The 13,081-nt window shown below is 56.9% G+C and overlaps 1 protein-coding gene across 2 annotated transcripts in view; it reads left to right on the top strand.

The window, feature by feature from the left end:
* GRM4 (glutamate metabotropic receptor 4) overlaps positions 1-13,081 on the top strand; it is a 54,383-nt gene that overhangs the window by 30,188 nt on the left and 11,114 nt on the right. For both annotated transcript variants that reach the window (XM_040616835.1, XM_040616834.1), the window contains exons 4-8: positions 286-421; positions 3,259-3,413; positions 5,517-5,657; positions 11,525-11,725; positions 12,612-12,748. In XM_040616835.1, the coding sequence (XP_040472769.1) occupies positions 286-421; positions 3,259-3,413; positions 5,517-5,657; positions 11,525-11,725; positions 12,612-12,748 (770 nt within the window). The remainder of the gene's footprint in view (positions 1-285; positions 422-3,258; positions 3,414-5,516; positions 5,658-11,524; positions 11,726-12,611; positions 12,749-13,081) is intronic.

Here is a 13,081-nt window from a genome sequence, read left to right as displayed (position 1 = left end):
CAGAAGGGCTGAGCTGTTGGGGAGAAGGAGGGGTGAAGGCAGTGACCTGGGCGAGGAGGTGTAAGGGCAAGGCTTGGGTATGTGTCCTGGGGGGCTGGCTGATGGTCAGGGGCTCTGGGGGCTGTGGGCTGTGGAGATGGTGTGGTCCTGAGCCCCTCACTGGGGTGGGAGCTGGGGAGCCCCCCTGTTTGCCTGTTGTGGGGATGAGGAGCCCTGGGAGAGGGGTTGTCCTGGGGGATGGGGGCTCGTGGGGGTGTCTCAGTCCCGGGGCTCTCTCTGCCGCAGGGGGTGTGTGCGTGGCCCAGTCCGTCAAGATCCCACGGGAGCCCAAGCCGGGAGAGTTCGACAAGATCATCCACCGCCTCCTGGAGACCTCGCACGCGCGGGCCATCATCATCTTCGCTAATGAAGATGATATCAGGTGCGGAGGGGCTGGCCTGGCTGGGAAGGGAAGCTGGCGGGGGGAAATGCACTTCAGGGCACCCGCATCGAGCCTGATGGGCGCTCTGCATGTGCCGTTGGCTGGGGCATAGGGTGTGGGATGCTGATGGCAGGAGCTGGGCACTACACCCGGAGCCAGCCGTGCCTGCAGTGTGCATATGTGTCTGCAACGTGGTGTAGATGTGTCTGCAACATGCAGCAGATTGTGCCTGCGTAGCTGCCTTCACAGCGTGGTAGGGACGTGTCTGCAACGGGAAGAGGATGAACTTGCAGTGTGGCAGGAACGTGCCTGCAATGGGGAGAGGATGCACCTTGCAGTGTGGCATGGATGTGCCTGCAATGGGGAGAGGATGCGCCTTGCAGTGTGGCAGGGACGTGCCTGCAACGGGAAGAGGATGAACTTGCAGCGTGGCAGGGACGTGCCTGCAAGAGGGAGAGGATGCACCTTGCAGCGTGGCAGGGACGTGCCTGCAACGGGGAGAGGATGCACCTTGCAGTGTGGCAGGGACGTGCCTGCAACGGGGAGAGGATGAACTTGCAGCATGGCAGGGACGTGCCTGCAACGGGGAAGAGGATGAACTTGCAGCGTGGCATGGATGTGCCTGCAACGGAGAGAGGATGTGCCTTGCAGCGTGGCAGGGACGTGCCTGCAAGAGGGAGAGGATGCACCTTGCAGCGTGGCAGGGACGTGCCTGCAACGGGGAGAGGATGAACTTGCAGCGTGGCAGGGACGTGCCTGCAATGGGAAGAGGATGAACTTGCAGCATGGCAGGGATGTGCCTGCAACGGGGAGAGACGCGCCTTGCAGCGTGGCAGGGATGGATCTGCAGCAGAGACCCACAAGAGCTGACTTTGGAGTGGCCGCCTGGCATGTTGCTGCCATCAAACCACAGCGATGCAGAGCTCAACGGAGGAAAGATCTGCTTTCTGCTGGCTTTGGAAACCCCTGCTGTCACCACCCAGCTGCTCCACGCTGCTCACAGCTTGGGTCAGAGCTGGCGCGGGTCCTCACTGAGCACCAGCCGTGGCAGGATCCAGGCACCAGTTCTGCTTTGCTGTGCAGCTTCAGCCCCCAGCGTGGAAGAGGAACCCTCTCAGGGACCCCCCCTTGTCGCCTTGCCTGCCCAGTGGGGCTGGGGATGCAGCCACACTTTGAGGTGATGAGCTGCTCTGCAGGCGAAGATGCAATGTCTTGCAGCTCCCGTTGTTTATGGAGCAGAATGATTCACATGGAACTACCCCTGATTTTCTAAGTATCTAATTTATTAATCAGCAAACATTATGTAAATGTGGGTAAACTGCGATTTTAAATCAGTTTACATCAGATGTGCAAACGCTCTGAGTTTCTTTTTTCCTTCCTTAATAGAAATGTCTGCAAACCTGACATTTACGCGGGTGTGTGGTGAGAAGCGGGGGATTTACCTCGCTGTGTAAATGGCAAGTCCCATTAACTGGGGTTTGTAAACATTTACCCATCCAAATAGGATTACATCCCATGAACAGTGGTTTACATGCACCTACCTCGTGCTGGGTAAACGTGGGTTTCGCCCGGGAGTGGAGACTGCCGTGATCCCGACCCTCGTGCCAGGGTGGGCTGCGAAGCCTGGAAGACGATGTGCTGCCTCTCCCGAAACACGCGGGGCCGTGCTGCCGAGCAAGATGGTCTGGGGGTGGTTGTTGCTCAAATTTCTGCCTGGCTCGGATCGGGTGTAAATCACTGATCTCACAGGAATAGCCTAGATTTGCCCTGGGGAGCTCCTGCCCCGCACGAGGACCATGGGCAACTGGAGATGCTGCTTGTGCTTGGAGCGGGACGTGGGCTTTGCTGACCAACCTGCGGTGGGATGCACCCGGAGCTGGGGGCAACCCCGGATGAGCACGGAGCAGCTGGCACGGCTCCCCGGCTGCTTGCTGGCCCCGCGGCTCCCAGAGCACGCCTGCCTCTTCCCTTCTTGTCTCCGCTCTTTGCTCAGTTTGTATGTGTTTTTTTTTTTTTTTTTTTTTTTTTCTCCTTATTACGTGTTTCAAACACCATCTGGACTTGAAATGATCAGCTCCCGACGGCGGGGGGGGTGAGTCACAAACCTGCCTCCTCGCTGCACAGGGAGATGGGGAGGTGAAGCTGCCCTGGGCCCTGCTCCTGTGGGGCTGGGGACCCACACAAGCCCCCGAGGGGACAGCGAGCCCTGGGAAAAAAGAGCCTGGAGGGTCAGATCCAGGAAAGCTCCCATCCACTACTGCGATTTTCTGAACTGGCTGGTGCTATGGAGCGTGCAAGCGTGTGCGGCTGAGTGTCTGGCCACGGTGAGGGATGCTTGGCAGGTCGGATGGTGTCTCCAGCTCCCAGCTGCTGCTCAGCTGCCCAGTTTTGCCCAGCAGAGCCCAGTTTAGCTCTAGCCTGGGCACTGGCAGCACTGGCTGGCCCTCTCCTGTGGCTTGCAATGCTGATCAGAGCAGAGCACACGCGTGCTCTCTAATGCTGCTGCTTCTCCTGCCTGCTGCGGCATAACCTGATTTTTTTTTCCTAATGTTGGGTAATTAAGGGGGAAATTCAATTACCAGTCAGCAAATATGCAAATGAGGTGCGAAAAGCAGCCTGTGTGCCTGGGCTGGGGAGGACGGAGGGTGTGGGAGCTGAGCAGCATGGTTTGCTCTCGTGTGTCCATATGCACCGGGTTGTGCATGGTGGCTGGTGCCAAACCGAGTGCCCAGCACAGGAGATGCAAACAGCGCTGAGCCCTGCCCCACGCCAGCATCCCCGCTTCCACGGGCCCTGTGGTGCTGGCAAGTGCCAGTGCCTCTTGCTTCTCTCCACAGAAGGGTGCTGGAGGCGGCCAAGAGGGCGAACCAGACAGGACACTTCATCTGGATGGGCTCAGACAGCTGGGGCTCCAAAATCTCCCCAGTCCTGCACCTGGAGGAGGTGGCCGAGGGCTCTGTCACCATCCTGCCCAAGCGGGTCTCTGTCAAAGGTAAGGGGTGGCACTGGGTGGGTTCCTGCAGCTCCCCTCCCCCCTCCCTGGTCAGTTGTCCTCTCTGACAGCATCCCCTTAACTGCAAGGTTTTGGCTGGGAAACAATCCAAGAAACATGGAATGGTTTGGGTTGGAAGGGACCTGACAGACCATCTCGATGCCACCCCCTGCCATGGGCAGGAACACCTGCCACCAGCCCAGGTGGTTCCGAGCCCCGTCCAACCTGGTCTTGAACCGTGCCAGGGATGGGGCACCCACAGCTGCTCTGGGCACCCTGTGCCAGCGCCTCACCACTCTCACAGTGAAGGGTTTCGTCCTAATATCTAACCAACATCTGCCCTCTTTTCAGGGTAAAGCCACCCCCCCTTGTCCTGTCACTACATGCCCTTGTAAGAAGTCCCTCCCCAGCTTTCTTGTCGTCCCCTTTAGGTGCTGGAAGGTGCTATAAGGTCTCCCTGGAGCCTTCTCCAGGCTGAACAGCCCCACCTCTGCCAGCCAGTCTCCACGGAGAGGTGCTCCAGCCCTCTGACCACCTGTGTGGCCTCCTCTGGAGTCATTCCAACAGGTCCATGTCCTTCTTGTGCTGGGGCCGCAGGGCAGGATGCAGCACTGCCGGTGGGAGCAGAGGGGGACAATCCCCTCCCTCAACCTGCTGGCCACGCTGCTGGTGACGCAGCCCAGGATTCGGTTGGTTTCTGGGCTGCAAGTGCACGTTGCCGGGTCACGTTGAGCTTCTGGTCCACCAACACCCCCAAGCCCTTCTCCTCGGGGCTGCTCCCGATCCGTTCTCCATTCTCTGCCCAGCCTGTCTTTGTGCTTGGCATCGCCCCCACCCACGTGCAGGACCTTGCCCTTGGCCTTGGTGCGCTCCATGAGGGTTGCACGAGCCCACCTCCCCAGCCTGTTAGGGTCCCTCTGGTGGCATCCCTTCCCTCCAGCGTGTTGACCACACCATTTAGCTCGGTGTCACAGTGAACTGGCCGAGGGTGCGCTCGATCCCACTGACCGTGTCGCTGGCAAAGGTGTTGAACAGCGCTGGTCCCAGTACGGACCCTGAGGAACACCACTCGCCACTGGTCTCTGCTTGGCCATGGCACAGCTCTTCTGAGCACGACCATCCAGCCAATTCCTCACCCACCGAGTGGTCCATCCATCAAACTCATCTCTCTGCAGCTTAGAGACAAGGATGTCAAGTGGGACAGCGTCCAATGCTTTGCACAAGTCTGGGTGGATGACACCAGTTGCTCTTCCCTCGTCCACCAGCGCTGTAACCCCATTGTAGGAGGCCACCGGGTTTGTCAGGCACGATTTGCCCTTCGTGAAGCCACGCTGGCTGTCACCAGTCACCTCCTTATTTTCCGTGTGCCTTGGCACAGTTTCCAGGAGGATCAGCTCCATGGTCCTGCTGGGCACAGAGGTGAGACTGACCAGCCTGTAGTTCCCTGGGTCTTCCTTTTTTCCCTTTTCAAAAATGGGGGTTACATTTCCCCTTTTCCAGCCAGTGAGAGCTTCACTGGACTGCCACGACTTCTCAAATATGATGGACAGTGGCTTAGCAGCTTCATCCGCGAGTTCCCTCAGGACCTGCGGGTGCATCCTGTCAGGTCCCATGGACTCGTGCACCTTCAGGTTCATTAAATGGTCTTGAACCTGATCTTCTCCTACACCAGGCGGTTCCTCATTCTCTCAGCCCCTGCGCCTTGGGCAGTGTGGCTTCACTTGCCAGTGAATGACACAAAAAGTGGTTGAGTACCTCAGCCATCTCCATATCCCGGATAGCCAGGTCTCCCATTTCCTTCCAGAGAGGGCCCACATCTTCTCTAGTCTTCCTTTTATAACCGACATACCAAGAGAAGCTTTTCTTCTTGCCCTTGATGTCCCAGAAAGACTGTGTTTTGCACTGGGTCTTCCTGAGTGGGTTCTCCAGCCTGTAGCCTTGCCCAAGTGGGACCTCGGACACAAACCCATCGCGGTCTTACATGTCCCCAGGCCCCGTCACTCACAAGACCCTCCTGCCCTCTGCCTGGGGAGTTTTGGGCCATGCTGAGCATCTCTCTGCCATCCCAGAGATTTTTCCCTCCATCCTCTCTTCCCCGGGCAGGTTTCGACCGCTACTTCTCCAGCAGGACACTGGACAACAACCGCCGAAACATCTGGTTTGCTGAGTTTTGGGAGGAAAACTTCCACTGCAAGCTGAGTCGGCACGCGCTGAAGAAGGGCAGCAGCATCAAGAAGTGCACCAGTAAGAGTGGTGGGGATGCTGTGGCAAGCAGAGGCTCGTGGGTGTGCGCTGCTGTATTGCACGGGGTGCATGGGGACGTGAAGGTGATGGCAGGGAGCCCAGGGCAAGCGTTAGAGAAGTTTCACTTGCCTTCCCCTTATGGCCTTTCAGCACAGCCATGTCCTTATTGCTCCAGAGCCGCCAGCCCAGCTCAAGGCAACTACGTGGCAATTAATGCTCTGTGCGGGGCAGGCTCAGTTGTGTGTTTTTTTATGGGCTAAGCATCAAAGCTAGGTGGGAATTTGGGAAAACCTGGGGAAACATTGGCGCTTCTGCAGCGTGGGGAATGTGGGTGACGCCGAGCAGCTCGGCTGCACGGGCACTCGGGTGTCTGCTGGGCTGGTGATGGCGGTGGCTTGCTTAAAATTGAACGAGAGTGTTGCACAAAAATGCTTTTGTGCATCCCGACGTGCTGTGTGTGATTGAGAAAGCGGGTGGAGCCTGCTTGGTTTGTGTGTGTGCAAAGGCACCGTCCCCGTGCAAAGGCACCGTCCCCATGCAAAGGCACCGTCCCGGTGCAAAGCTCCCAGGGCTGCTCCCTCTCACGCAAGCTTCTTGTGCATCCCCCTTCCCTTGGCCCCGTCTTTTGTGAGTACAAAACCACCCGGATTTGGGGGATTTGGGGCTGAATCCTGCATTGCTTTGCAGCATTTGAACAATGGCCTGTTTCTCACTGTGGGCTTGGCAGAAGCACTGTTGTCCCATGTAAGGCACGAAGCCACCGGTGCATCCTTGCTCCCTTGCTGGTGGCTCCTGCCTCACCTGAGCAGAAACCTGGTGGAGAAATGAGGCCAGTTGATAGCGCAGGGTCAGGATCCAGGTCTTGCTTAGCCAGCATTGAGGTTGGGGCTGTGGCACACTGATGCCTGCAGGGAGGGTGCTGCCAAGCATCCCACGGGAGGGTGCAGGGGTACCCAGGGAGGAGGTGAACACCCTGGGACGCACACGCTGGAGTGGTGTTTGCCTGTTTCTTGTTGCAAATTGCTTTGCTGATGTTCCCCTTTGTCCACTCCCGGCAGGGAGGCCAGCAGAGCCTGATCCCAGGTCCCTGACCCCCTCCTCAGGCCCCGCTGTGCATTTTTAGCTATTTCCAGCTAAAAGAGAGGCTTGTAGGGATTAATGCAGTAAACAAGGCAACCAGGGGATCTGTCTTGCTGACAGCACTGCTGCTGAGGTGATGGTTGGAGGCTCAAGGAGATGACATGTTTACTGAGAGATGGGAGAGATTTACTGCCTGCCTGGCACCGGCTGAAGACAGATAACGACACAGCGGCTCACAGGCTGTGACGTGGCAGGACTTGGGGACGTTTGTGCATCCCCCCCATCCCCTTCGAACGGATGCCTGTGGAAGCCGTGGCACACCAGCAGGCAGATGGACCTGGCTGTGCCTGGAAAGTTTGATCATTAAGGTGTTGGGTTTTTTTCCCCCCTGCTTTCACCACTGAGGATGAGACGGATGGTGCTTCCATATCCTCTCCCTTACAGGCATCAAATCATCAGCTGAGGATCTGGGGACACCTCTCCTTCCCCACAAGGGCTTTCCAGTGCTGCAGCTTCCCCAAGTAGTCTTGTGTCTAATGCATAGGTGTGAGTTTGGTAAGCAGCAAAGGCATGCAAGAAACCTGGCCATGGCCATGGCTTTGGGTAGCTGAGAGTGCCTCAGCTTTCCCGATTGCATCAAGAAATCCCCGGCAGGAGGAAATGCATGAGCAGGTCCTGCAGACCACTGATCTCTTCATCTTCACAGTAATGTAGCATTTCAACAAGCAATATTTCAGGGCCAAGGTATTAGTGGAGGCAGCTGAAACCATGACATGGCAAATGTCCTAGGAACTGTCTTTAAATTATCTAAATTTGTCAGCAAATAAATTATCTCCTGAATGTTTGCTTGGCAGATATGCAAAGCAGGGAAATAATGCACGATGAAGCAAATAACTTGCCCGTGCAGATCCATGCACTCCTGCTTTGCTCAGCTTATGCAAATGTCCTGCTTGGGGCTGTTTTCTAGAGGGAATTGTACTGACTTTCCCCATGGACTTCAAGTTTGGGTAGAGCCCAACAGGCACAGAGAAATGCTGCCTTTGCTTTTGCACCCCAAAACCCAAACTGGAGGGTCCCACCACCGAACAGGACAGCTCACAGCTCTCGTTCATGTATGGGAGAGCTGGGAGGAAGGTGATGAGTGAGGGCTGGGGTGGGAGACCAACCCTAGCATCCATCAGGACCCGTGTGCTCCATCCCCAGGCTGTCCTGCTGGGACTAGGACCAGAATCGGGTCAGGACCTGTCTCCCGGCTGCTTTCACAGTAGGACCACCTCAGCATCCTTCCTCACCTGCAAGCTCCCTCCGCTGGGCTGCAGCCCCAGCCCTCCGGGGTTGGGTGGGCTCCTGTGGGTGAGCCAGCCCCTGCCCACGCCCAGTCGGCTGGGCTGGAAGGGTCCTGCCAGCTGCTTTGTTAATTCTCACACGTGGGGATGTAGACGGGGAGGTGCTGGGATGCTGCGAGCGGGGGTGAAGGAGCTGATGGCAGCACTGCGTTTGCTGGGCCGATGGGGTGGCAAGGGCAAGACGACGGGGTATGGCTCGGGGCTGTGTCCCCCCACCTGTCACCCACACGGGGACTGCAGGATGCTCCCAGGCCCTATGGGCTACTTTTTCTCCAGGAGAGCTAATTAATGGCCTTCATTTAGCAGGGCTGGATGGTAACTCTGCTTTGAAGCAGGGCTGGGGATGTCTCTGCGTGCTCACCTCCAACCGACCAGGCTGTGGATCGATGCAGAGCAGCACCATGGGTGGCGGGGAGAGGAGCTTTTGTTTGGTTTTTTTTTTTCTCTTTATTGTGATTCCTCATATTCCTTTCCCTTTCTGTTTTGCTTCTCTCCGGTCTCTTTTTAATACGGGCTTATGTTTTTTTTGGCACTGGCTGTTTTCTAACACAGCATGCCCCAGCCAGGCCAACGGGGGAGGATTTGCACTGCTCGCTGGGTAGTTAAGATGATAAAAGGCTCCTGTTGACTGAGACTGGGTCTGAGCAGGCAAAGATGTCCCGGCAATGCCTCTGCTCGGCTTCTCTTCGCATCCCTGGACATCCCTGCTGTCCAAACAGGCACCGCCAGCCTCACTGCAAGAGCAGCTCAAACCCTCGTTGCAGAGATTTTTGCAGCGAGTATCCCTTGGGGCGGGGGGCAGCCCCTGCTCCCCAGACGGGCTCACCCCACCTCACAATGCGGAGATGGGTGCTGCTGCCAGCACCCATGAGATTCGGAGATCCAGAGGTGACACCGCTCCCCAGCTCTCCAGAGCAGCAGTGTGAGCGATTTTGATTAACTGCTGGTGCCGGCAATGTGATGGGAATTGATGCTAATCCCACCTCATCCACCGCTTGAGAAGATAGCTGAGCCCATCCTCCGAGGGTTGCCTGCGGAGGCTCATCAGGCACTTGAAAATTAATTATCAGCCCTGTAGAACAATGCACGACCCTGCTATTATAATCAGTGGGGTCACATCCTTTTTGTGGCCCTCATCTACTGCAAGTTTGGCGGAGATTATTGTCTCCATGTTGGGAACAAGCCTTGGCTTTCTGCTTCGTGTTGGCCTGTGTGTGCACCAGCCTAATTCCCGTCTGCAAAAAGCAGCTGGGACCTGGGGCAAGGTGCTGGCCAGACATCCCTGGGGATGCTGCTTATCCGCTACGGCTCAGCGTTGGCACTGGAGCCAGCTTCTCCCACCACGCTGCTGGGCTGACGCTGCTCGCTGCAAGCCAGAGGGTTGTTCAGGAGGAAACCCCAGCCTCTGCAGCCTGCCTGATCACAGCAGGTTGTGTTTTACTTGCTGGGACCTGTGTGGGATTTCAGGCGCCTGCTGGGAAGCTGAGGAGCTGGGAAGGGACAAGTCCTGGGTCTTGTGCATCCTCTAGGCTGGGCAGCCTCTGCGGAGCGGCAGGATGGTGCTGGAGGTGGCAGTGGGGCTGGGACATCCCCACAGGCTCAGCTCCCCTGGGCATTCTGTTACACCCTTTTTTTTAATGGGTAATTATCTTGACAAGATAGAGTGGCTTGTCTGCTCCTTGAGAGATGAATGCGGGGAAAGGCCCAAAGTTGAGGGAGAAGATTAATAGCTCTTGTCAATAACGCGGAAGAAAGGATAACTTGACGGGTTTTGCATGAGTAATCTCCACGTAGTCCGAAAGCATTTTTATAACTTTGAAGGATGGGCTATAAATTCACCTCCTTGATATCATCCTTTCTTGTTGGTCAGTTCGCTATCAGTTTGCTTTAGTGTCTTGTCAGTGGCACGTTTCACTCTCCGTCCCGGTGCGGGGACCTCCGGGCATGTGGCTCTTGGGGCCGTCCCTGCTCAGCGAAGATTTGCTCAGCATCCAGCGCTGGCTTCGTCCCACCTTCCTGCAGCAGGGAGGGAGGAGACCAGCAACCGCTGCTGCCTCGTGCCTTCTCTGTCCCCATCCGCACAGGCGCGTGCCCTGCTCTCCTGCAGTCCCTGGAAACCCCCACCTTACATCAGGGAGCATCCGTGCATGGTGGAGCCAGAATTAATTATTTTGGACACCCTTGCATGGCTTTCTAGGATGCCTCTGCCTCTCCAGAGGATGAAGGCCATGTCCTCAGCTCCCTGAGAAACTCTCCTTCCCTTTTGCTGTTGCTGAAGAAAGGACCTGTGGCCTGGCGGGGTGCCCGGGCGTGCTGCAGAGGCGGTGATGGAGATGCAGAGGCCATGGCTCTTCGTCGTGGCATGGGAGATGCTTTCTTAGCTGTAATTAACAGCATGCTACATTAATCGGTGTCTTTTGCTAAATGATTAACATGTTTCTGGTCCCATTAAGGACAGTTATGACAGGAGAGGCAGGCAGCTGTCGCTGTAATTACCAGATCCTTGCAGGATCCTGCATGCCTGGGTGGCTGGGGAGGCTGCAGGGGGGTGCAGGGTCAGCGGGGTGGGAGGATGGTAGAGGGTGACAAGGGGAGCAGGGTGACAGGAGACTTTGGGAAGTGAGATGGGGGACATGCACCCAGTGATGATACTGCCTGGGCAGTCCCTTGATGCTGCTGATAGAAACTGAGCTGGTGGGAGCTCCTGGCAAGATGAAGGAGGTCAGCCCATGGGGTGAGGATGGGATGTTGATCACAGACCAGCCCAGGTCCCACTGAGGGACCTGGGAGTACAGGGATGGCTGGGGGATGTGACACCCCAAGGGCTCTTGGAAGCACAGTTGGGTGCCAGCACCCACGTTTTCAGAACTACGTTACAGGGAGGTTAGTTGGGTATTTCCCCAGTAAACCTGTTCCCTGGCTGCATGTCACCCTCCTCCTGCCTGCAGAGTCCAGCTCACGGACCCCAAACCTTCCCGTGTGCTGCTCAGAGGGGCTGGGGTGAGAGCCACAGCGTCCCCCCAGCTGTCCCTCCTGACCCCTCCGGACAAGGGACACACAGGCGATGGGAGGACTTCCAGGGGGTGGAGAGGCTGGAGCCCAGAGCCCTGGCAGAGCAGATACAGCCGGTGCCTTGGGCTGGCACTGTGAAATACATCTGCGATGTGGGGTTTGTGCTGGGGGGAGTCTGGTGGTGTTTGAGATGCGTTTCTGCCCTGCTGCACCTTCCCAGGGCATGCCGAGATAGCATAAACTTCCCGCTGGGAAAGAGGTACCCTGGCTGGCTGATGGGTTTGTAGTTTTGGGAATGGTGTTGGAGTTTCCAGCTGCTTCAGTCCAGAGGGGGCTTGTTTGCAAGGGTTTAGCTGCAGCAGAAATGTCCCAGCGGAAAACGGCTGGGATGGCAGGGAGATGGCAGCCCTGCTTCATGTGTGTCTGCAGACCGAGAGCGGATCGGCCAGGACTCCTCGTACGAGCAGGAGGGCAAAGTTCAATTTGTCATCGACGCCGTCTACGCCATGGGGCACGCTCTGCACAACATGCACAAGAACCTGTGCCCTGGCAAGGTGGGGCTGTGCCCCAGGATGGACCCAGTGGATGGTGTGGAGCTGCTCAAGTACATCCGCAACGTCAACTTCTCAGGTCTGTCCGTGCCCGGGGCGGTGGGGAGGAGTGGTCCCGTGGGGCTGGGTGTCTTGGGTTGTTCCCTGTGATGGGTCACGCAGCAGCACCTGCAATTATTGGTGTTACCATTTGAGACTCGCCATGCTGCAAATGCTGGGTGCAAAGACGGGGTGGTTCTGCAGCAGCTCAGCAGATGAGGAGGTCTGAGCTTCTACTTCTGGGAGCCTTTGGAGAGTAACCTGACTGCGATCCTGCCCTCGCCCTGTGGTCCTGCCTGCCTGGCCTCTCCCCTTGCCCGCTCCCCCTGCTGCCTCCTCGCATCACGACTGGCAGAGGTCCCACTGAGTCCCGCTGCTGTGTCCTTGTCCATCATTAGATCTCTGGAAACACATCTTTTCCTCTGTCTTCTTAATAAACATTTTCTCTGTCTTGTCCTCCTTATTACTTCTATGTATCTCCACTCTGTGATCTCCTCTGCAATGTCTCCTTTATTTATTTTTCCTCTTGCTTGATTTTTCTCTTCCTTGCTTTCATTAGTGTTTATTTGCACAGTTCACTTGATTTGACTTTAAAGCTGCTTTCCCCCCGCTTTTTAAAAGAAGCAGTAAACTGGCTGGTGTAACAGCGCTCGGTGCCTGGCGTTGCTCCGTGAGCTCTGGCTCCTGGGGTGGTTGGAGGGTTGATACCATCAGGTCCCTGCACCAGCTTGGGTTTGGGCTTGGTTTTCTTTTCCTCAGCTGTTTCCTCCACCCTGTGTCCGCTTTGGCATCATCCTGGCAGCTTGCAGCACTCCCAGCAGTGAGAAACCCCACGCCAAAGGGGAAGCATCAAACCAGAGCCCCCTTTGACAGCATCACCCAGAGCACCCCATTCTGCTGGGTGCTGAGCCCTCCCTTTCTTGCAGGCATTGCTGGGACTCCCGTGACGTTCAACGAGAACGGAGACGCGCCGGGGCGTTACGACATCTACCAGTACCAGATCAGGAACTCCACTCCTGAGTACAAAGTCATCGGGCAATGGACTGACCACCTCCACCTAAAAGTAAGGCTGGGGGCTGGCTGGTCCTGTGGCGTGGCCGTGCACGGGCCGTGCCAAGGGGAAGGTCCTGCAGATCTCTCCTGCACCCACGGAGGCCATGTAGGGTGTAGCAAACCTGGCTGGGTGGCAGGAGCCCATGGGTGCAAGTTTGGCAGCCAAACTTGGGGGAGGGTCAGAGGGAAGGGTGTCCCCCGAGTACACGCTTGTGGTTCGGCCACGGTGACCCACCGTCAGCGTGTGTGACCATGTCCCACTGGCTCAGGCACCCAACTTTGCAGCTCTGGTAAGGGAATTAGAAGCCAAAACAGAGCAGAGGGGGTTTTCTCAGGGAAGAAG

This window comes from Falco naumanni, chromosome 17, assembly GCF_017639655.2.
Source record: "Falco naumanni isolate bFalNau1 chromosome 17, bFalNau1.pat, whole genome shotgun sequence".
Lineage (NCBI taxonomy): Eukaryota > Metazoa > Chordata > Aves > Falconiformes > Falconidae > Falco > Falco naumanni.
Note: the sequence above shows the minus strand (reverse complement) of the source record. Positions and strands in the feature narration are given on the sequence as shown.